The 24,580-nt window shown below is 39.8% G+C and overlaps 1 protein-coding gene across 2 annotated transcripts in view; it reads left to right on the top strand.

Moving 5' to 3' along the window:
• LOC127882121 (uncharacterized) overlaps positions 1–24,580 on the top strand; it is a 73,155-nt gene that overhangs the window by 28,421 nt on the left and 20,154 nt on the right. For both annotated transcript variants that reach the window (XM_052430579.1, XM_052430578.1), the window contains exons 3-14: positions 4,266–4,359; positions 4,765–5,609; positions 6,826–6,960; positions 7,711–7,854; positions 9,587–9,783; positions 12,098–12,213; positions 14,276–14,342; positions 14,832–14,914; positions 15,559–15,665; positions 18,072–18,194; positions 18,767–18,973; positions 22,551–22,666. In XM_052430579.1, coding sequence (XP_052286539.1) covers positions 4,266–4,359; positions 4,765–5,609; positions 6,826–6,960; positions 7,711–7,854; positions 9,587–9,783; positions 12,098–12,213; positions 14,276–14,342; positions 14,832–14,914; positions 15,559–15,665; positions 18,072–18,194; positions 18,767–18,973; positions 22,551–22,666 — 2,234 coding nt within the window. The remainder of the gene's footprint in view (positions 1–4,265; positions 4,360–4,764; positions 5,610–6,825; positions 6,961–7,710; positions 7,855–9,586; positions 9,784–12,097; positions 12,214–14,275; positions 14,343–14,831; positions 14,915–15,558; positions 15,666–18,071; positions 18,195–18,766; positions 18,974–22,550; positions 22,667–24,580) is intronic.

Here is a 24,580-nt window from a genome sequence, read left to right as displayed (position 1 = left end):
AACTTTGGGGAGCATCACCCGTGTCCGACGGTTTCTTGTTTATTTCTGCTCACTTCTCCTTAAATGCCAGTCAAGAGAGAAGTGACCCTAGGCCGACCCCTGTAGCTAATAGTACAACAGACTTGACAGACTCTGGGCTGTATGGCTGCAAATCTTTATCCATTCAGCTGTTTATATGCTCCCCCAAAAAATTTTAGGGGGAGCATATAGTCGCCGCTTTGTCTGTCCGTCCGTCCATGTGTCCGTCCGTGTGTCTGTCCGTGCACAATTTTTGTCCGGGCTATTTCTCAGCAACTAATGACCGTAATTCAAAGAAACTTTATGGGAAGCTTCACTACCAAGAGGAGATGTGCATATTATCAGCGGGTTTTGGTCGAATGATTTTTCACAGAGTTATGGCCCTTTAAAAATTTTCATTGACTGTGTATAGTGCAATTCTTGTCAGGGCTATTTCTCAGCAACTAATGATCCGAATTCAATGAAACTTTATGGGAAGCTTCACTACCAAGAGGAGATGTGCATATTATCAGCGGGTTCTGGTCGGATGATTTTTCACAGTGTTATGGCCCTTTGAAATTTTCCATTAACTGTACATACAGTGCAATTCTTGTCCGGGCTATTTCTCAGCAACTAATTACCGGAATTCAATGAAACTTTATGGAAGCTTCACTACCAAGAGGAGATGTGCATATTATCAGCGGGTTCTGGTCGGATGATTTTTCACAGAGTTATGGCCCTTTGAAAATTTCCATTAACTGTGTATAGTGCAATTCTTGTCCGGGCTATTTCTCAGCAACTAATGACCCGAATTCAATGAAACTTTATGGGAAGCTTCACTACCAAGAGGGGATGTGCATATTATCAGCGGGTTCTGGTCGGATGATTTTTCACAGAGTTATGGCCCTTTGAAATTTTCCATTAACTGTACATACAGTGCAATTCTTGTCTGGGCTATTTCTCAGCAACTAATGACCGGAATTCAATGAAACTTTATGGGAAGCTTCACTACCAAGAGAAGATGTGCATATTATCAGCGGGTATTGGTCGGATGATTTTTCACAGAGTTATTGCCCTTTGAAATTTTCCATTAACTGTACATACAGTGCAATTCTTGTCCAGGCTATTTCTTAGCAACTAATGACCGGAATTCAATGAAACTTTATGGGAAGCTTCACTACCAAGAGGAGATGTGCATATTATCAGCGGGATCTGGTCGGATGATTTTTTGCAGAGTTATATCCCTTTTGAAATTTTATATAAAAAAATTCTTGTCCCCCCAAGACGCCTTCAAGACGTTTCCTTTTGTCTGAATATATAGTGCAATGTTGTGACAAAAAAAAACTTTGGGGAGCATCACCCGTCTTTGACGGTTTCTTCTTTTTTCTGCTCTGCAATCATGGCATATTTCATAAACTAATTCTATACGCATTATACTATATATATATAGGATCATGAAACTTCATAGGTAGATTGATCATGACTCGCAGATGACCCCTATTGATTTTGAGGTCACTAGGTCAAAGGTCAAGGTCACGGTGACCCGAAATAGTAAAATGGTTTCCGGATGATAACTCAAGAACGCATACGCCTAGGATCATGAAACTTCATGGGTAGATTGATCATGACTTGCAGATGACCCCTATTGATTTTGAGGTCACTAGGTCAAAGGTCAAGGTCATGGTGACCCGAAATAGTAAAATGGTTTCCGGATGATAACTCAAGAATGCATACGCCTAGGATCATGAAACTTCATGGGTAGATTGATCATGACTCGCAGATAACCCCTATTGATTTTGAGGTCACTAGGTCAAAGGTCAAGGTCACAGTGACCCGAAATAGTAAAATGGTTTCCGGATGATAACTCAAGAATTCATACGCCTAGGATCATGAAACTTCATGGGTAGATTGATCAAGACTCGCAGATGACCCCTATTGATTTTGAGGTCACTAGGTCAAAGGTCAAGGTCACGGTGACCCGAAATAGTAAAATGGTTTTTGGATGATAACTCAAGAACGCATATGCCTAGGATCATGAAACTTCATAGGTAGATTGATCATGACTCGCAGATGACCCCTATTGATTTTGAGGTCACAAGGTCAAAGGTCAAGGTCACGTTGACCCGAAATAGTAAAATGATTTTCGGATGATAACTCAAGAACGCTTTTGCCTAGGATCATGACACTTCATAGGTACATTGATCGTGACTCGCAGATGACCCCTATTGATTTTCAGGTCACTAGGTCAAAGGTCAAGGTCACAGTGACAAAAAACGTATTCACACAATGGCTGCCACTACAACGGACAGCCCATATTGGGGGCATGCATGTTTTACAAACAGCCCTTGTTTAATGTACACTTTTGCAATATTGAAGATAGCAACTTGATATTTGGCATGCATGGAGCTACACATTTTGAGTGGTGAAAGGTCAAGTTGAAGCAACTTGATATTTGGCATGCATGGAGCTACACATTTTGAGTGGTGAAAGGTCAAGGTCAACCTTCAAGGTCAAAGGTCAAATATATGAGGACATTGTGTTTCACAAACACATTTTGTTTACTTTACTAAGTGAAGTAAAAAAAGTGTTTTATAAGTAAATCATGTCATGTTTTTAGCTCACCTGTTACGAAGTGACATGGTGAGCTTATGTGACAGTGTGATGTCAGGTGTCCGTCGTGTGTGCGTCCGTGCGTCCGTCAACAATTTGTTTGTGTAGACAGTAGAGGTCACAGTTATCATCCAATCGTTATGAAATTTGGTCAGAATGATTATGTTGATAAAATCTGGGATTGGATTGTATGTGGATCGTCTGGGGTCAAAAACTAGGTCACTAGGTCAAATAATAGAAAAACCTTGTGTAGACAATAGAGGTCACAGTTTTCATCCAATCTTCATGAAATGTGGCTAGAATGTTAATCTTGATGAAATCTGGGTTGGGATTGTATTTGGGTCATCTTGGGTAAAAAACTAGGTCACTAGGTCAAATAATAGAAAAACCTTGTGTAGACAATATAGGTCACAGTTTTCATCCAATCTAAATGAAATGTGGTTAGAATGTTTATCTTGATGAAATCTGGGTTGGGATTGAATTTGGGTCATCTGGGGTCAAAAACTAGGTCACTAGGTCAAATAATAGAAAAACCTTGTGTAGACAATAGAGGTCACAGTTTTCATCATATCTTTATGAAATTTGGTCAGACTGTTTATCTTGATGAAATCTGGGTTGGGATTGTATTTGGGTCATCTTGGGTCAAAAACTAGGTAATTAGGTCAAATAATAGAAAAACCTTGTGTAGACAAAAGAGGTCACAGTTTCCATCCAATCTTTATGAAATTTGGTCAGAATGTTTATCTTGATATAATCTGGATTAAGATTGTATTTGGGTCATCTGGGGTCAGAAACTAGGTCACTAGGTCAAATCATAGAAAAACCTTGTGTGGACAATAGAGGTCATCAGATCTTAATGAAATATGGTCAGAATGTTTGTCTTGTTACAGTCTGGGTTGGGATCGAATTTGGGTCATCTAGGGTCAAAAACTAGGTATCTAGGTCAAAGTTTAAAAAAACACATGTGTAGACAGTAGAGGTCAAAGTTTTCATCCAAACTTAATAAAATATGGTCAGAATGTTTATGTTGATGAAATCTGGGTTAGGATTGTATTTGGGTCATCTGTGGTCAAAAACTAGGTCACTAGATCAAATCATAGAAACAGCTTATGTAAACAATAGAGGTCATAGTTTTCATGTGATCTTAATGAAATGTGGTCAGAATGTTTATCTTGACAATATCTGATTTTGGATCGTATATGGGTCATCTGGGGTCAAAAATTAGGTCACAGGGCCAATTCTAGTTAAACAGTGTGTAGATAAAAGTGGTCACAGTTTTCATCACGTCTTAATGAAATTTTGTCAGAATGTATTAATTGATGAAATCTGGCTTGGATTGTATATGGGTCTGATAAAATTTAAGTTGATGTAGCAAGGTTAGTCAGGTCAGCGATTCAGGGCCATCATGGCCCTCTTGTTAAGTGCAACTAGGTGTTTATTTGTGTGTCTGTTTTAAGAGGTTTGTCTCTCCATTATGCTCATCTATGATCACTACACAGAGTTTTCCTCCCCTAGTTTGCGCACAAATAACTGATATAGTGGCAAAGCGTATAATCGGGGAACATCCATCATTTTAACTGATATTCTTCTTTCTTTGCTGTCATTTACAGGTGTTTTGATCTAATTTGAATTTTGACTAATTTTGTGATGTGTTGTAGGTGTCTGATAAGGTTCGGCAAGAGAGAGCAGAGAGTCAACAAGACGGGTCAGAATCAACCAACATTGGGGAACACAGAAAGAGGAAGGCCTCAGGTGAACGTACATAGCTTTTTCTTGCCTAACATGTAGCTTTATTTGTTTTTATGCCCCTGGATCGAAAGATCTGGGGCATATTGTTTTTGGCCTGTCTGTCTGTCATTCATTGTGTGTGTCCCAAAACTTTAACCTTGGTAAAAGTTTTGTGATATCTTTTGCAACATTGAAGATAGCAACTTTATATTTGGCATGCATGTGTATCTCATGGAGCTGCACATTTTGAGTGGTGAAAGGTCAAGGTCATCCTTCAAGGTCAAAGTTCAAATATATTGCTTCAAAGCGGCGCAATAGGGGGCATTGTGTTTCTGACAAACACATCTCTTGTTTTTCTTTAAATAAATAAATAAATAAATAAATAAATATATTCAATATCATGAACAATTGGACATGTTCTGTTTTTAGGCCCAATGAAGATTCTGCAAATGTCTGATTCTGACAGTGTCAAGATGACCCAAGAAGGCAAGAAACCACGGCTGGAAACCAATGGCTCCCCATCCATCAGCGCCTCCAGACCGCTAGACGGCTTCCGCTCACCACCTGTGTGCAGCACACCTATGAAATCCCAGGGGCAGACGCAGGTGATAACTCTGGTTCCCACCGGAAGTCCCTCGGTCCCTGCTCATTCTCTGATTCAGTCATCCATGTCTGGGGCCACACCCATCATCCTGGCCCCTACCTCCAGTGCCGGGCCCCAGGCGATCATCCACAGTGGCACCTTCAACGGGATGCCCATGTTCCAGATCTTCAATTCCCCACCCAACTCGTCCTCTCAAGGTGCTCAGTTTGTGGCCATTGCTCAGTCGCAGGGGATGCCAATCCTAACCAGCGCGTCACCCAAAATGACGACTATTTTGCAGCCACAAAAGGGCATGCCTGTTCTTCTGGCGCCAATCCAATTTTCCACTGCCATGCAGAATGCTTCAAACACTGCCAATAAATCACTCGTGTTTACCTCGACAAACCTGGTTTCATCAATACCAACCCCTGTCATGGGTAACCAGAACATTGTGTTCACCACGTCAGCCTCACATTCCAGCCCTCAGAAGCAGCAGTCAGTATTAAAGCACACCTTGACAGCAGGTGGTGCCTATAGGCTGCCCAATGGTCACGTGATGGACGGGCGTATTGTGGATGGCAAGATTGTAGCCAACGGGTTGTATCCGGTCACACCTCCCAGAACACCCCCGGAACAGAAGTCTGTTGCCGAGGACCAGCGATCTGAAAGTGAAACACAAAGTGAAATAGAGGTAATTTTCTATGGTCTTAAATTTAATTGTCAAATTTTAGCAGTGTGTTTTCTCTTTTAAGCAAATGTCTTCCTCTTGAGTGTCAGCATTGCTTAGCATTTAGTTTTTGAGTTTAATGGATGTTATAAATAATTAAAATGACTTTGTGAAGTCAGTAAGGGAATGGGGAGGTTTTTTTTCTCCCCAAAGGTGTTTCCAAAATCACACCCCAAAATATTTATGTGAGGAAAAACTGATTTTTGATACAAGGATAAGTTACTGACAAAAGAGTTTCAAGTGTTTATGACTGGTTCTTATATTTTGTAATGGAAAACCTTTTTTTTCAAATTAAGAGATTAAAACAGTTGATAGTGGGCATAATTAAGTTTTATGCATGTGGTATTAAAACTTGATCAAAGTTTTATAAAATTGTAATGGCATGTATAGTTAACAATGTATATGATATTTTCCACTCTAATGGCTTCAAGGGTTTCATGTACACTATCAATTGTAGGAAACAAAAATGTCATGATTTTGAACTGTCAATTAAATTAAATGTCAATTGATAAGTGATGTTTATGAACCATTTCAATAAAAGTCTTCTTTAGAACCCAGCTATTTCAGTTTTTTTTATTCAATGAAAAGGCATTATTTTTTTTAAAAACACACATTACATCAATCAGGTTTTGCCTTAAGAATTGTGAAAAAGGTATTTTGAACAAAATATTGAACAACCCCCAACTGCTTTTTTTGAGGCTTATATGAAATGATAATTAAATAGCCCTCTACTTATGGAATATATATACTTTTAAAACTGAATTAGTGTGGGTTTTGTTCGTTCAAATTTGGGGCCGGTGTAGTGACCCATTCCCATCAGAAAAAGTATATATTTTCCACAAATTGAACTAAAAATTCCCAATTAATGGTTTTCAAACCATTAAAGAAATTAATCAACATTTAGTTCATCTCACATACTGCTATATATGTTGAACTTATGCAAATATTATTGAAATCACTTGTATTCTCAATTTTAAAGTTTATGTTAGCAAATAAACAACTTAACTAACTTCCCAATTTATATTTTTGTTTAACACATGATTTTTCCCCAATACAAAGGGACCCGGCCTCATTCTCTAAATGATAAAAAAACAACTGGGAATGAAATTACTGGACAAGTTAAATTTACAGATTTCTTAGCTGTCCCTATTCTGACCCCTGGGATCTCTGCATGTTCCAGGTGACTGCAGGGGGCAGTGCCCCGCCTGACAAGGACGTGGTTCCGTTGTGTACATGTAAGATCAGTGGGGCAAGTTTCCAGAAAATGGCCTCCAGCGTCACCTTCTGTCAGGCCCTGGACTCAGTTGATGGAAAGGTAAGGCAGCGGTTATCTTGAACTTTCCTAAATAAGCAGAGGCGTCAAAGTTCAGGATTATGCCTGAAATCAGGATTTTGGCCCTTAAGGACCAATTTTGATATTGATATAAATCAGAGGATTTTTTTCTGGAATTTTAAGATTATTGTCACAAAATGTCATCTTAAACACAAATTATTTTACTTTGACATAATGTTTACAAAGTTATATACAATTGTAAACAAAGTTACATTAATTATTTACAATAGTAATCAAAGTTACATGAATTATTAACCCTTCTTTGCTCTGGCCCCAAAACGATAGGCCTATTTTCAGGATTTTAGATTTTAGCCAATTGACACCCCTGATAAGAGTTTTGCCCTTCGCTGTTTTTGTATAATGTAACTTTTCAGGGCTATATCTTAGATATGATACAAGATTTCAACTTGAAACTTCATGGGTATTTATATTTATTTTTTATGCCCCCGGATCGAATGATTGGGGGTAAATTGTTTTTGGCCTGTCTGTCTGTCTGTCATTCTGTGGAAAGCTTTAACCTTGATTAAAGTTTTGCAATATTGAAGATAGCAACTTGATATTGGCATGCATATGTATCGCATGGAGCTGCACATTTTGAGTGGTGAAAGGTCAAGGTCATCCTTCAAGGTCAAAGGTAAAAAAAAAGCGGCGCAGTAGGGGGCTTTGTGTTTCTGACAAACACATCTCTTGTTTGGCAGGGGATATTGATTCAATGAATGCTTGTTGTCCTAGGTATTGGGCTGCTGTAATCGAGTGACCAACCCGCAGCTTGTGCGTCCTGCTGTCAAGATTCCCTTCCTGGCGGTGTGCGAGGCCCATCGGAGAAGACTGCGCTCACATCAGTGCTGTCCGGGCTGTGGACATTTCTGTACACAGGTGAGTACAACAGTTTATAGATGGAAATCAGCAGTGGTCCATTAACCAATGGCCTTTACAATTTGTTGCTTGCCCAAAGATTTTCTTTTGTCATTTGTATAATAAGTATCAAAAGAACTAGGATGTGCAAAAATGGCCAAAAAATATTTTTCTAAACCAGCAATTTAAGCATTTTTGACACTTGTTAACATTCATCCCACAGGTGGTTAGCGTGTGGTTATGATATTAATTAGTGAAAACATCATTTTGAATGATAAATACTTAGTAGTCATATTATAACGAAAAATTAACTTTTCTGAAAAAAAATATTTCACTATCAAATATATATATAACAAGGTATGCAACTCAAAATCATCCCAAAACGGGGTGCATCGTTTTGAACAGCCATTACTTCATCAATTTTGCAGCGATTTTCACGATCTCGGTCTTATTCAACGCAGAAATGAATTTCCTTTCTGGAAATGTATATGTCTTGCAATATTTTTACAAATGCTGGGTCAACTTTTAAGAAATAACACGATACACAACTCGCATGACACTGATCAGGCAGTATTTAAGACTGAAATCTTCATGGAGTAAAGGGCATTTTTCCTACAAATTTCACGAACCTCGATACCATAATTCAATAAAATGTATGAAAAAACATTCTTACCGTGCTTGTCGTTACATTATGCATCAAAACTAACTGTCCAGCGCCATTTGAAACCTTTGTTTACATACATTTCAACTAACTGACATTTTAAACACACGAGTGATTTCATTGGTCCAATGCGGAGGTGTGTCTTTACAACTGGAGATTTCATTCATAAATACTGCCTGATCAGTGTCAACTGGGTCATGCGAGTTGAGTTACGTGTTATTTCTCAAAAGTTGACCCAGCATGTGTAAAAATATTGCAAGACATATACATTTCCAGAAAGGAAATTCATTTCTGCATTGAATAAGACCGATATCGTGAAAATCGCTGCACAATTGATGAAGATATGGCTGTTCAAAGCGATGCACCCTGTTTTGGGGTGATTTTGAGTTGCATACCTTGTTATATATATATATATTTGATAGTGAATTTTTTTTTTCAGAAAAGTTAAATTTTCGTTATAATATGATTATTTATCATTTTAAATGATGTTTTCACTAATTAATATCATAGCCACACGCTAACCACCTGTGATTCATCCAGTCATGCCAATCCGTTCACTATCTCTTCATAACAATGAATGAATTAATTGGCATGCAATAAAAAGGGCCACTTACTATCAACTCATAACAATTGACTAGTTAAAAAGCATTTCCTAAATTAGTGTTAAAGACTAGACTATTCTGGATCTATTTAAAAATGAGGCAATTTCAGAATTACACCCCTGTAAAATATCAGAGCCTCGCTATGGGAAAACAGTGCTTAATGTGCATTGAGTGTCATCCCAGATTAGACTTTGCATTCACCATAGCCTTATCAGGGACAACACTTTTGGTTTTCATAGATTTTTTCGCTTAAAGGAAGTCTGTTCTAAACAAATATCCAGGTTTAGCGATTAAGTGTTTTCCCTGATTAGCCTTAGCTGACTGCTCAAGCTCATGTGGGACGACACTTGTAAGCACATGAATTAAGCCACGTTTTCCAGCTTGCGAGAGCAATTGAAATATCTAAATGAGGCGTTTGTAGAATCACACCCCTGGAATCACACCCCTGTAATCACACCCCTGTTTAATATCTTAATGTCATCTTGACTAGGGCCGGTTCCTGCGTTGTTCCAAGGAGCACAGTAACTTTGTGCACCACTTCCATGAGCAGTGCCAGGTTACCCGTGGCGACGGCAGGAACCTGTGTCCCCACTGTGGGGAGGCCTCGTCACAGTACGAGGTCCAGCTCACCATGCCCGAGCTCACCAAGGGAACTCTGGGGACCAAGGAGGTCAAGGCTAAACCTCAGTGAGTTAGCATTGGTGGATTATTGACATCTTGCCAACTGTCAATCAGATTCTTATCTAAATATCGATCGAACAATCAGCGATCGAGAAATCATGCGCGCTGATTATTAACTACCTGTCCGCCATTTTCTAGATAAGCTGAATGCTAATTCTCATTATTCAACGAGTTTCGTTTATTTTGTTCGAAATAATAGGAAATTAAATATAGTGAAATTGTGTAAATAAGGTTTTTGTTACTTGGATAGTCGGTAGCAAGATAGACAAGTTAGAGGAATTTAATTTATACCATTGCCAACGCAGAAATGTGGTCTTGACAAGTTCGAGTGGAAGCTTCAATGTGTGGATTTACCAAAAAAAACCTTATAGAACATTAATTTATTTCAGAAACTGAAAGTGTCATCAATATTTAGTATGAATTATATCACATGTATATGTAACTAATAGGGAATATTGGTATTGCGTAACTTAACAAAATCAATGTTATAAATAGCTGTTTATGTCAGAAACAAGTGAAAACTATCTTACGTTACTATTTATCAATACAATTTTATCAATAAATGCCACCATTTAGATGTTCTGCACTTTCAATTATAATGATTGATAAATGTCCCACAAGCAATGTTTAACATTATTTATATCACTTGTATACGTAATAACATGGGGGATTTCGGTTCCCGCTCGGTGTCAGAAAGCGAGTAAAACTTAAGCGCATTCCCAGTTATAAAGCGCTACTCGTGTCAAATACATGTTGAAAATATGTTTTATTAGTATTTTCGTAAATAACATGGGTAGATACCAGTGTATAGGTGTTAATTTATTACTAATACTAACATTATAATAGTAACAGGTTAGATTTCGGTAACGGCGCAAGCGTTTGGGAGCGTGTTTAAAATACCGTAATACCCGTTGTACATAGCTCTGGCCATAGAAAATAAATAACTAGATTTTCATCCAAATTTTGTGGAAAATTGGGTTGCGAGTGGGTGGGTTTTATTATTTATTGTTTATTTTTCATTTTATGTGTCGGTCCTATATATAAATAATGAAATTTTCATGAATTTGTTAGTTTATATGCATAACGCCTATATGTATGTATGTATGTATTTTACCCTTTTAATATAATGTTAAACATATTATGACATTCAATAAAACATTGACAAGACAAAGCATTGACTAGACAAAGCATTGACTAGACAAAGTATTAAAGAAAATACATATCTGTAACAGAACCCTTTACATTATGTTTTCAGCATGACTAGATATCATTGATTAACACATGGTATGCATTCAATAGACAGCATTTACTATTTTAAGTTCAGTTTATATTAATTGGATGAAGATGTTGAGAATGAAGATGATACACATTTAATATGGGAAGTTTCAGGGGTGTCTCATATACTAAAGTCAATAAAATTTCCTAGACAGCCGACAGTTTGACTATTAAATTGTAATTTCGGTTGACACCTGTGCCAATTCTAATTTATTTCGGCCGTCAAAGGCACAGACGAGTTTTGAGTGGTCAACTTTCAATGATGGGGCTTGATCAAACGAACCACAAATGAACTCATCGCACAGGTCAGCGAGAGTTAAAGTTTCTGCACCCCGAACCAATCTTGTACGGTTGTAACGCCGTTTCTACATCTCAAAATAAGAAACATTTTGTTGTTGTTTTCGCTCGATCACTTAAATTTCAGACCACGCTCGTGCGCTGTTAAATATCGATAAGCGCCTCGGAGACATTGATTCGCCGATTCGCACTTCGCTATTTTCATACTCATTCAGCCGTTTCGTTCTCAGTATTTTGCGGCTCGAATTTTTTTTACAGATGTTTTTTTCAAAATAAAAAACGTTCGGGCGGGAAGATTTTCGATTGGCGGGTGGGGATGAGAATCTAGGAATTTATTTTTTATGGCCTAATGTTCTTTATATACTTACATTTTTTGCATTTGCATAATACATATATGACACAAACCCCCTTTACCAGTGTTATAGGGGGTGAAAAAAGCCAATAAAAATTATCTGGAATACCTCGTAATCTATAGGCAATCTATGGGCAAAGAAGCCACTTTGGTCTTAGCTTGTCTAGGTTTTCTAACCGCTAAGCCACGTGACTAAGTGGGCGGAGCGATCATCGTCCAGGCAAGAGGTCAATTGACCTATGGCAAGATTTGATCGTGTTAAGCAACATAGATGACTCTGATTTGATAAACCCTCTGTAAAAAATTGAAGAGCCAATTTAATGAAGATTTTACAGTACAGATAACAGATTTTATTGTATACATGTGCGTTAATGAAGGTTACTCATGTTTGTGCAGTGTGAAGGCCCGTCTTGGGCTGGTAGACCGGCGCAGTGTGAGTGTAGAGAAGGAGACAGGGGAGGCAACCTCTGTCACTGTCGTACTGGAGAAAACCAAAAAGACGCTCTCCACAGGTGAGTAGCATGCCCCTGTTGTGTGCTGTTAAAGTTAATGATCTATCGTCCATGTGTACGTACACTATAGACAGGGGAGGCAACCTCTGTCACTGTCGTACTGGAGAAGACCAAGAAGACGCTCTCCACAGGTGAGTAGCATGCCCCTGTTGAGTACTGTTATAGTAAATGATCTATCGTCCATGTACGCACAATGACATGTACATTCACCTAAGAAAGGAAAGGCTACCTCTGTCACTGTCATACTGGAGAAGACTAAGAACACAATCTCATACAGGTTAGATGCATGGACTGGCAGTGTACACAGCTAAGTTCTCTACTTATGATTTGTAAAGGGCAGGGTGCTTATCTGTCAAAAGGGCATTCAGTCATGGCATATTTTAAGTATGACATGTGTTATGTATGTATATATTTCATATGACATGATTTTAAATTTAAAACATTGTTTCTTTAATTATTAAAACTATTTTAACCGTTGAAATTTAATTAATTTATTATGCCCCCCTTCGAAGAAGAGGGGGTATATTGCATTGCACATGTCTGTCGGTCCGTCCGTCCGTCTGTCCGTCTGTCCACCAGATGGTTTCCGGATGATAATTCAAGAACGCTTTGGCCTAGGATCATGAAACTTCATAGGTACATTGATCATGACTGGCAGATGACCCCTATTGATTTGCAGGTCACTAGTTCAAAGGTCAAGGTCACAGTGACTCGAAATAGTAAAATGGTTTCCGGATGATAACTCAAGAATGCTTAGGCCTAGAATCATGAAACTTCATAGGTACATTGATCATGACTGGCAGATAACCCCTATTGATTTTCAGGTCACTAGGTCAAAGGTCAAGGTCACAGTGACTCGAAATAGTAAAATGGTTTCCGGATGATAACTCAAGAATACTTACGCCTAGGATCATGAAACTTCATAGGTACATTGATCAATACTGGCAGATGACCCCTATTGATTTTCAGGTCACTAGGTCAAAGGACATGGTCACAGTGACTCAAAACAGTAAATTGGTTTCCTGATGATAACTCAAGAATGCTTACGCTTAGGATCATGAAACTTCATAGGAACATTGATCATGACTGGCAGATGACCCCTATTGATTTTCAGGTCATTAGGTCAAAGATCAAGATCACAGTGACTTGAAATAGTAAAATGGTTTCCGGATGATAACTCAAGAATGCTTAGGCTTAGGATCATGAAACTTCATAGGTACATTGATCATGACTGGCAGATAACCCCTTTTGATTTTCAGGTCACTAGGTCAAAGGTCAAGGTCACAGTGACTCGAAATAGTAAAATGGTTTCCGGATGATAACTCAAGAATGCTTACGCCTAGGATCATGAAACTTCATAGGTACATTGATCATGACTGACAGATGACCCCTATTGATTTTCAGGTCACTAGATCAAAGGTCAAGGTCACAGTGACTCAAAACAGTAAAATGGTTTCCGGATGATAACTCAAGAATGCTTACGCCTAGGATCATGAAACTTCATAGGAACATTAATCATGACTGGCAGATGACCCCTATTGATTTTCAGGTCACTAGGTCAAAGGTCAAGGTCACAGTGACTAGAAATAGTAAAATGGTTTTCGGATGATAACTCAAGAATGCTTACACCTAGGATCATGAAACTTCATAGGTACATTGATCATGACTGGCAGATGACCCCTATTAATTTTCAGATCACTAGGTCAAAGGTCAAGGCCACAGTGACAAAAAACATATTCACACAATGGCTGCCACTACAACTGACAGCCCATATGGGGGGCATGCATGTTTTACAAACAGCCATTGTTAAAACTTCAAATAAAATTTCCTAGGAAAATATGGCTGAATGCATGTGTTGGTTTTTGTATTTTATTGGAGGTCTCTTCTTAGTAAAAATCCAGTTAAGGCGGAAGATGTCGTCCCTGATATGCCTGTGAAGATTGCAGATGCTTATCTTTGATGGCTTTTTACGCACATGTATTAAGCCCCATTTTCCCAGAGCATGGCTCATATATGTTTGCAGGGACATCCCATATGAGTATGAGATCTCTTGTGTTTGTAGGTGACCTTCCTATTGGACCAGACAGGTACTCTCTAGAGAAGACTCTGTCCACGCTAACTCTAGAAAGGTGAGTATATATTGACACTTTTTCGTACCGTTATAGTAAATGATCTATCGTTCATTACATTCAAGTTAATTAAGTGTAAAATTATTTATATTTGTTGGCAGTAAATTTCGTGTGTATTTAAAATGATTTTTTGGGGGACACATAAATTTGTTTTTTCTGATTTTGGAAAGAAAAATTAGGAATTTGTGTCAGTCATTATCCAATGCGTATGTGTTAAATTTGTGGATCGTTCAAACCAAGAAATCATCTGGAAAAAGTGTCCCACTTATAATAATGATTTAACAGTATTGTTTTAAAGAATAAAAATTCTGTTGAAGTTACATATATAACAATTCAGAACTATCTATGTATAAAAGAAATTGTAAAATAAAAATAAAAGTTGATATTTGTGTTCAAATGAGTTAACCACGCCAATGAACAAGAGATTTTATTATCATAACCTGATCATTATAATGATAACAGTTTGTGGAAACATTATCTATTTTCTAGGCCCAAGAAGTTCCGCCACCTTCCCAAGTGCCTGTACACTCCTGCCTATGACAATGACCTTGAGAGGGTCATATACATGCTCGGTAAATAGCTACTTTTCTTTGAAACTGATGGTTAGTTTGAATTAAACCTATTCACTTATTCTATTTTGTCAACAAGCTGTCTTATTTAATTGTTTAAGATAAAGTACACAAGATCGACATTGCAGCCTTGGAGGTCATATGAAGAGATCATTAGCATTGATCGTCAAGGCTCAAACTTTGTATTAAAGTGTTTTTTTTGTAGGGGTGAGTCCAAATCAGTGTCAGTGATAGCTTTAGTTTATTATCTATTCTTACAAATGCTGTAACAGTTCAGTGACAAATGGGTTGAGGTAGCATTTGGTAATAGAATTTTACCTTATGTCCAAATAATGAGCGTACTCCACTTTGTATTGAAAACAGACAATTATTGGAACCTTGTTCTTGGTAAATTGGGCTAAATGCATGTGGGCAAGGCGTCATCCAATTATAGCCTGTGCGCTTCACAGTCTTATGTTGGAAAATGCTTTCCTCTATTATGGAAAAATGAAGTCTCGTCTAAACAAAAATCCAGGTAAGGGGGAAAGAGTTGTCCCTGATTAGCCTGTGCCAACAGTAAGCTAATGCTTTAAGCAAAGTTTTTCCAGAACGCGATTCAACTAATGTTGTTCTGGTACGCTGTATGCAAGTGTTTGATTGGTCCACAGAGGATGGCCATGACCCCAATGAGTGCTACGAGGATATTGAGGGTCAGAGTGCTCTTCATGCGGCCGCAGCGGTTGGCAGTCTGGCCATTGTACATGCTCTTGTTCAGGTATTGTAGTGTGCTTTCCACCAGTTTGGGAACGGGGCCTGGGTTGAATTGGGAAAAATCACTTGGTTTTGACTCTATTTGCCTTGAGAAATTTGGGAGATTCATTGAGTAAATGCACGTTTAAACCATATACATTTTTCCTACATAATAGTTTAAGCTGCAATCAATGAAGGTACATGTACTATCAAGCAGAATAGAAAATGTTTATGTGCCTACAGTCAGAATTGTCATGGGTTACCAGCTTCTTAAAAATGTTCATCATTGTTTCATATTACACAACACCCTTGGAAATGCAATCAATGATTGTGCTTCGTTCTGTTATAACTGGACTTAATGCATGTTTGTAAAGGCACATGCCCAGATTAGCCTGTGCAGACAGCACATTCCAATGAAGGACGAAACTTTCTGCTTTTATGGAATTTTTCATTTAAATAAAGTCTCTTCTAAATGAAATCCAGTTTAGACAGAAAGTGTTGTCCCTGATCAGTGCTTTCCACAGGATTTTTGTCAGGTGCCCCGGGGTTGATAGGGGTGGTTCGGGAGGGGTGTCCCCTCCTAAAGTTGACTTTTAAAAAAAATTTAACATGTCAGTTGACATTCTGTGGTGCGTTTTTACTCAAATAAAAACAGCATCAAAAGACGTCATTTGGTGAGGCTATGACTCTTCAAGATAATATATTATTTAATTGTTTTAAAACTTTTCGGCATAGATAGTAAAATCTCTACTCGAACGAGTCCCCAATACATCCGTTTCAACCCGACTCTATTACTGTATACTTACTACTTTTCAAGTTTCTATTTATTACCCGATAATTCCGTTTATTCCGATTTTATAAATCACTTTCTGGTAAATACTGACGATAAAAGCTCTCAATTAATTCTTTAATACAAACCTTGCCATTTTTCTATTGTATCAAATAAATTTTAAGTGACTATTTATATTTTACCCTTTATTTATATTTTACCCTTTCCCGCATAGATACGCATAATCCCGTCTCGATCAATCCTTAATATATCCGTATCAACCATACCTTCTATCTATTACTGCATACTTACTACTTTTCCAGTCGCTACTCATTACCCGATAATCACGTATATTCCAGTTTTAAAGCAAATTCTGGTAAATATTTACGATAAAAGTGCTCAAGAATTTAAAAAAAAAATCGCCATATTTTCTTAAGTATCAAATAAATTTTGACATGTGTTACTATTTAAAGATGTGATAAAATATCGTTCAATCAGGGCGGGTTTTTTTTCTCCACAGAACACGCGTAAATCGCCTGACATGATATTCATGTTTTATACAGCACAAAATACATCCACACTTTCCATGCGACGTTCTACATGTCTGCATATTTTTCGCGCCCTTTTTATTGAGACAAAAGATAATGTCCTGTTTATTTGACGCTACAATTTGTTCATGTCGCGTTAGCATTAAAATTCGGAAGCGTGTTTCGGATTACAAATTGATAATGCTCATTTGAAAATCGAACGAAACATTTACAGTTGTGCGTAATTAATTCGTTAATTTGTTAAAGCGCATTACATGTCTTATAAATGTCAGAAAAACGAGGTTAATCAGTTCCATAAATGGACATGATGAAATAAACATGTACTGGAATTAAATTGTTATCGCATAATTGTTACCAAGAGTTATTTGCAAAACTTACTCGCTACAAGTAAGTAATTGCTTACCACTTGCAATTAATTTCTCGTATTAATTATGTGTCATGAGTAACACTTGTTTACAGTTAAAAGGTGTAATGATGATGCCCGAAACCGTCTTTTATGTACTGTTCTAGTTACCAGTTTTATATTACGTGAATGGTACAACTCCTTGCTAATCAAGCTGCTATAAACTCTTACTTCGTGCCTGACGTCAATCAAAAAAAAATGTCGATAGTTAACCCCGCCCTCATAAGCATTTGCGTAACCGATTGGACGATGAACATCACAGTTTGACGACTGGAAAGTTACTTGAGAGTTTCCTGTGATACATCGGTGCCAGCATAAATGACCATGTAATGTGGCTAGAATAATCGATACGCGCGTCATGCGATCTCCTATAAGTGGATTATCTATGACCCCATGTGGTGTTTGTGGCGATTACGTGTGAAAGTAGGTACTAAGTGCTCTTTTAAAACAGGGAATATTGATACACTGATAAAGAAACCTTGATTTTCTTGACATTCTCCATTTTCTTTTACTGTAAAAATACAATGATCGGAAAATTTCAAGCGCCCCGGGGACTCTGATTTCGAAATTCAAGCGCCCCGGCGAGGGACTGTTAAATGGCCTGTGGAAAACCCTGCTGACTAGCCTGTGCAAATTGTGCAGGCTAATCTGGGCTGACACTTGCGGTCATGCATTATGCCCAGTTTGCTCAGAGCAGGCTCCCTCTTGCAGGCAGGGGCCTCTCCTCATCTGAAGGACAAGTCCCTGAGGACACCCCTCATGTTTGCTGCGGAGAACAACCACGCAGATGTTGTCACCTACCTAGTCAAGGCCAACACCACCATTGATGCCAAAGTAGGTCTTTTAAAGTTTAAACCTAATAATATAAGCTTGATTCCATGGAAAGTGCAAAAAGTTTCTTCAAATGCTCTTATGTCTGTTTTTTGGGTAGAACCAGTACTTTGTGTCTTTGTGGGAAATGTAAAGAATGCTCAACAGTGGGGATCAAAGCACTGACCTCCTGGTGGATAGATAAACACCAAATCCACTACACCACAGGGACCCTCTCATTGTAACAGACAAATCTAATCTTTCTTGGCTCTGATTCTGGAAGTTTTGTACGTAATATTTGGAAGGTTTGGGGAGAAACTGTTGTTAGCATTTCAGACAATAGAAAAAATAAAATAATGAATTTAATGTTAAGAGAATGTCAGAATTGCTTACTACTGTTTACCAGTTTATTTGAGCCACTCTTATGTGAAAGCAGGGCTTAATGAATGTGCGTAAAGTGCAGACTGCACAGGCTAATCTGGGACGACACTACACACATGCAATAAGCCCTGTTTTCCCTGAGCGAGGCTCTTATTTAACGTCTGGTGATTGAATGGACGGTGCCTGGCTCTAGCTGTGTGATTCTGTCCCTGTAGGCAGATGATGGTATGACTGCCCTGCACTACGCAGCCAAGGCCGGACACCTGAACATGATCAGCCTCCTGCTGGACACTGACCGCCTGGACATTGACGTCACGGACGACGGGGGCTGGACTCCACTGATTTGGGCTGCGGAACACATGCAGATGGAGGCCGTCAAACTGCTGCTCAAGAGGAAGGCTGACCCCAACCTCCGGGACAATGTGAGTAATGTAGCAATCTGGTATGACAACTCATGAAACAAGGCAGACCCTAACCTCCGGGACAATGTGAGTAATGTAGCAATCTGGTACGACAACTCATGAAACAAGGCAGACCCTAACCTCCGGGACAATGTGAGTAATGTAGCAATCTGGTATGACAACTCATGAAACAAGGCAGACCCTAACCTCCGGGACAATGTGAGTAATGTAGCAATCTGGTATAACAACTCATGAAACAAGGCAGACCCCAACCTCCGGGACAATGTGAGTAATGTAGCAATCTGGTATGACAACTCATGAAACAAGGCAGACTCCAACCTCCGGGACAATGTGAGTAATGTAGCAATCTGGTATGACAACTCATGAAACAAGGCAGACCCTAACCTCCGGGACAATGTGAGTAATGTAGCAATCTGGTATGACAACTCATGAAACAAGGCAGACCCCAACCTCCGGGACAATGTGAGTAATGTAGCAATCTGGTATGACAACTCATGAAACAAGGCACACCCTAACCTCCGGGACAATGTGAGTAATGTAGCAATCTGGTACGACAACTCATGAAACAAGGCAGACCCTAACCTCCGGGACAATGTGAGTAATGTAGCAATCTGGTACGACAACTCATGAAACAAGGCAGACCCTAACCTCCGGGACAATGTGAGTAATGTAGCAATCTGGTATGACAACTCATGAAACAAGGCAGACCCTAACCTCCGGGACAATGTGAGTAATGTAGCAATCTGGTATGACAACTCATCAAACAAGGCAGACCCTAACCTCCGGGACAATGTGAGTAATGTAGCAATCTGGTATGACAACTCATGAAACAAGGCAGACCCTAACCTCCGGGACAATGTGAGTAATGTAGCAATCTGGTACGACAACTCATGAAACAAGGCAGACCCTAACCTCCGGGACAATGTGAGTAATGTAGCAATCTGGTACGACAACTCATGAAACAAGGCAGACCCCAACCTCCGGGACAATGTGAGTAATGTAGCAATCTGGTATGACAACTCATGAACCGAGGCAGACCCTAACCTCCGGGACAATGTGAGTAATGTAGCAATCTGGTATGACAACTCATGAAACAAGGCAGACCCTAACCTCCGGGACAATGTGAGTAATGTAGCAATCTGGTACGACAACTCATGAAACAAGGCAGACCCCAACCTCCGGGACAATGTGAGTAATGTAGCAATCTGGTACGACAACTCATGAAACAAGGCACACCCTAACCTCCGGGACAATGTGAGTAATGTAGCAATCTGGTATGACAACTCATGAAACAAGGCAGACCCCAACCTCCGGGACAATGTGAGTAATGTAGCAATCTGGTACGACAACTCATGAAACAAGGCAGACCCTAACCTCCGGGACAATGTGAGTAATGTAGCAATCTGGTATGACAACTCATGAAACACGGCAGACCCTAACCTCTGGGACAATGTGAGTAATGTAGCAATCTGGTACGACAAGTCATGAAACAAGGCAGACCCTAACCTCCGGGACAATGTGAGTAATGTAGCAATCTGGTATGACAACTCATGAAACAAGGCAGACCCTAACCTCCGGGACAATGTGAGTAATGTAGCAATCTGGTACGACAACTCATGAAACAAGGCAGACCCCAACCTCCGGGACAATGTGAGTAATGTAGCAATCTGGTATAACAACTCATGAAACAAGGCAGACCCCAACCTCCGGGACAATGTGAGTAATGTAGCAATCTGGTACGACAACTCATGAAACAAGGCAGACCCTAACCTCCGGGACAATGTGAGTAATGTAGCAATCTGGTACGACAACTCATGAAACAAGGCAGACCCCAACCTCCGGGACAATGTGAGTAATGTAGCAATCTGGTATGACAACTCATGAAACAAGGCAGACCCTAACCTCCGGGACAATGTGAGTAATGTAGCAATCTGGTACGACAACTCATGAAACAAGGCAGACCCTAACCTCCGGGACAATGTGAGTAATGTAGCAATCTGGTATGACAACTCATGAAACAAGGCACACCCTAACCTCCGGGACAATGTGAGTAATGTAGCAATCTGGTACGACAACTCATGAAACAAGGCAGACCCCAACCTCCGGGACAATGTGAGTAATGTAGCAATCTGGTATGACAACTCATGAAACAAGGCAGACCCTAACCTCCGGGACAATGTGAGTAATGTAGCAATCTGGTACAACAACTCATGAAACAAGGCACACCCTAACCTCCGGGACAATGTGAGTAATGTAGCAATCTGGTATGACAACTCATGAAACAAGGCAGACCCCAACCTCCGGGACAATGTGAGTAATGTAGCAATCTGGTACGACAACTCATGAAACAAGGCAGACCCTAACCTCCGGGACAATGTGAGTAATGTAGCAATCTGGTACGACAACTCATGAAACAAGGCAGACCCTAACCTCCGGGAAAATGTGAGTAATGTAGCAATCTGGTATGACAACTCATGAAACAAGGCAGACCCAAACCTCCGGGACAATGTGAGTAATGTAGCAATCTGGTACGACAACTCATGAAACAAGGCAGACCCTAACCTCCGGGGGTCAAGAAACACACTCGACCTCTGGACAAATCTGAAACAGATGTTAGGAGGTTCGATAACAGGACTTGATTACAGGACCTCCAGTCTGTTTAAATAGTAAAAGGAGTCAATGTTACAGCAGGTCCTAGTAATCACAAACATACTTAGGTGAATATTCTTAACATTGAGCTTTCCTTAATTGTTAAGATGAGTTTGACCATCACTTTGGTGTTCACAAAAGCCTTTTTGAGTTTGGAATGTGACTCAATGCTGTGTTTGAGGTGGCATATGTGCATATTCATATAGCTGAGATTTGAGTTTATTTGTGAGCTGACCAACATTTCTCAATACTAGGCTGAGTGTATACTCAAATCTCATGTTCTGAGTTGAGCCAAAAAATATCAGAATGTTCATGATACTAGGCCTGTAACAATAGGGAAAACAAATCTGAAAAATGAAGGTATGTTGTGATAATTTTTTTTAATTAAAAAAAAATGAAGCATTTTTTTCTGTGTAAAAATTAATTCCCCCAAACCTATTATGGATACTTTGACTTTTCCTGATGTGTTTTAAATAAAAGTGCATCAACCTCTTCTATATAGGCCCTTATTCATTCCCTAGCTACTTTTAGCTGTGTTCTGGGTAAAATGGGTGTAATGCATGTGTGTAAAGTGTCTTTCCAGATAAGCCTGTGCAATATGCACAGGCTATTAAGAGACTACACTCTCTGCTCTTGTAGAATTGTTCCTTTCAGGGAAGTCTCTTCTAAACAAACAGCCACTTTAGATGGAAAGTATCGTCCCTGATTAGCCTCTGCAAACTGCGCAGGCTCATCTGTCCAGTATGTCCTCATCTTGCAAGTATGTCCTCATCTTGCAAGTATGTCCTCATCTTGCAAGTATGTCCTCATCTTGCAAGTATGTCCTCATCTTGCCAGTATGTCCTCATCTTGCAAGTATGTCCTCATATTGCAAGTATGTCCATCTTGCAAGTATGTCCTCATTAGCCATTATGTCCTCATGTTGCAGGAGGAGAACACAACGATGCACTGGGCGGCCTACAGTGGCAGTGTGTCCATCATAGAACAGCTGTTGATGGCCGGCTGTGACCTGGACAGCCTCAACATGCATGGGGACAGACCATTGTAAGTGGGATCAGCAGGTCCCTCGAGCCATCAGGGGAAGCTCATGAGGAGGGAAATTTCGCGCTGTTTCTCTTTTATGGGGGATTATTTTATCTTACTCTCTCATTATTACATAGAACATGTTTGCACTATATTCATCAAGTATATTCGACACTCAAATTAGACTATATTGTAATGATGAATTATAAAGTGAATGTCAATTTAATATAGAGGTGAAACTCCTGTTTCTGAAGTAGTATTTTTCTCCCATTTTACACACATACATGGTCTTTTATTTATGACAAGTGACCATTTTCAGTGCTCATATGATTATTGAAAAGACACATTAACTTCTCTAATCTCTAGTCAGCCAATATGTTTTTGATGCCGATGCCTGTGTGTTTGTTTGGTTTTTATTACACGGATCATTAATATTGGCTAATGCTGTTTGTAAGAAGAAAGCATCAATTATTTTGCACTTAGTAGTCTTTTTTTTTATTGAGCTTTTTTCTGTATGAATTCGCGTCATGAGATATGTTATCATCGCGAAAAGGTGTAGATGTTAAAATCATGCAGGTGCACGAAATTTACTATTTCCCGTCTACAGCCATATCAATGAGGCTAGAAAACACTTAAAATATCTGTTCAGCATAATAGGTATTGGGGCTCTTTTTTGTAATGTTTCGTAGGGGTAATTTTTCTTAGATATAGGGGGAAAAGTATATAATTTGATGGGGGAAGCCACTGATATTGGTAGGTTACAATGCAAATCGAGGGCCCTGAAAGGGGCTTAATGCATGTGTGTAGTGTCCGCACAGGGTAATCAGGGAGGACACTTTCCACTGTAGTGTCCGCACAGGGTAATCAGGGAGGACACTTTCCACTGTAGTGTCCGCACAGGGTAATCAGGGAGGACACTTTCCACTGTAGTGTCCGCACAGGGTAATCAGGGAGGACACTTTCCACTGTTGTGTCCACACTGGGTAATCAGGGAGGACACTTTCCACTGTAGTGTCCGCACAGGGTAATCAGGGAGGACACTTTCCACTGTAGTGTCCGCACAGGGTAATCAGGGAGGACACTTTCCACTGTAGTGTCCGCACAGGGTAATCAGGGAGGACACTTTCCACTGTAGTGTCCACACTGGGTAATCAGGGAGGACACTTTCCACTGTAGTGTCCGCACAGGGTAATCAGGGAGGACACTTTCCACTGTAGTGTCCACACAGGGTAATCAGGGAGGACACTTTCCACTGTAGTGTCCACACAGGGTAATCAGGGAGGACACTTTCCACTGTAGTGTCCACACAGGGTAATCAGGGAGGACACTTTCCACTGTAGTCCGCACAGGGTAATCAGGGAGGACACTTTCCACTGTAGTGTCCGCACAGGGTAATCAGGGAGGACACTTTCCACTGTAGTGTCCGCACAGGGTAATCAGGGAGGACACTTTCCACTGTAGTGTCCACACTGGGTAATCAGGGAGGACACTTTCCACTGTAGTGTCCGCACAGGGTAATCAGGGAGGACACTTTGCACTGTAGTGTCCGCACAGGGTAATCAGGGAGGACACTTTCCACTGTAGTGTCCGCACAGGGTAATCAGGGAGGACACTTTCCACTGTAGTGTCCACACTGGGTAATCAGGGAGGACACTTTCCACTGTAGTGTCCGCACAGGGTAATCAGGGAGGACACTTTCCACTGTAGTGTCCACACTGGGTAATCAGGGAGGACACTTTCCACTGTAGTGTCCACACAGGGTAATCAGGGAGGACACTTTCCACTGTAGTGTCCACACAGGGTAATCAGGGAGGACACTTTCCACTGTAGTGTCCGCACAGGGTAATCAGGGAGGACACTTTCCACTGTAGTGTCCGCACAGGGTAATCAGGGAGGACACTTTCCACTGTAGTGTCCGCACAGGGTAATCAGGGA

The sequence above is a fragment of the Dreissena polymorpha genome, chromosome 5 (assembly GCF_020536995.1).
Source record: "Dreissena polymorpha isolate Duluth1 chromosome 5, UMN_Dpol_1.0, whole genome shotgun sequence".
Classification (NCBI taxonomy): domain Eukaryota; kingdom Metazoa; phylum Mollusca; class Bivalvia; order Myida; family Dreissenidae; genus Dreissena; species Dreissena polymorpha.
This window is presented reverse-complemented; position numbering and strand designations above follow the sequence as displayed.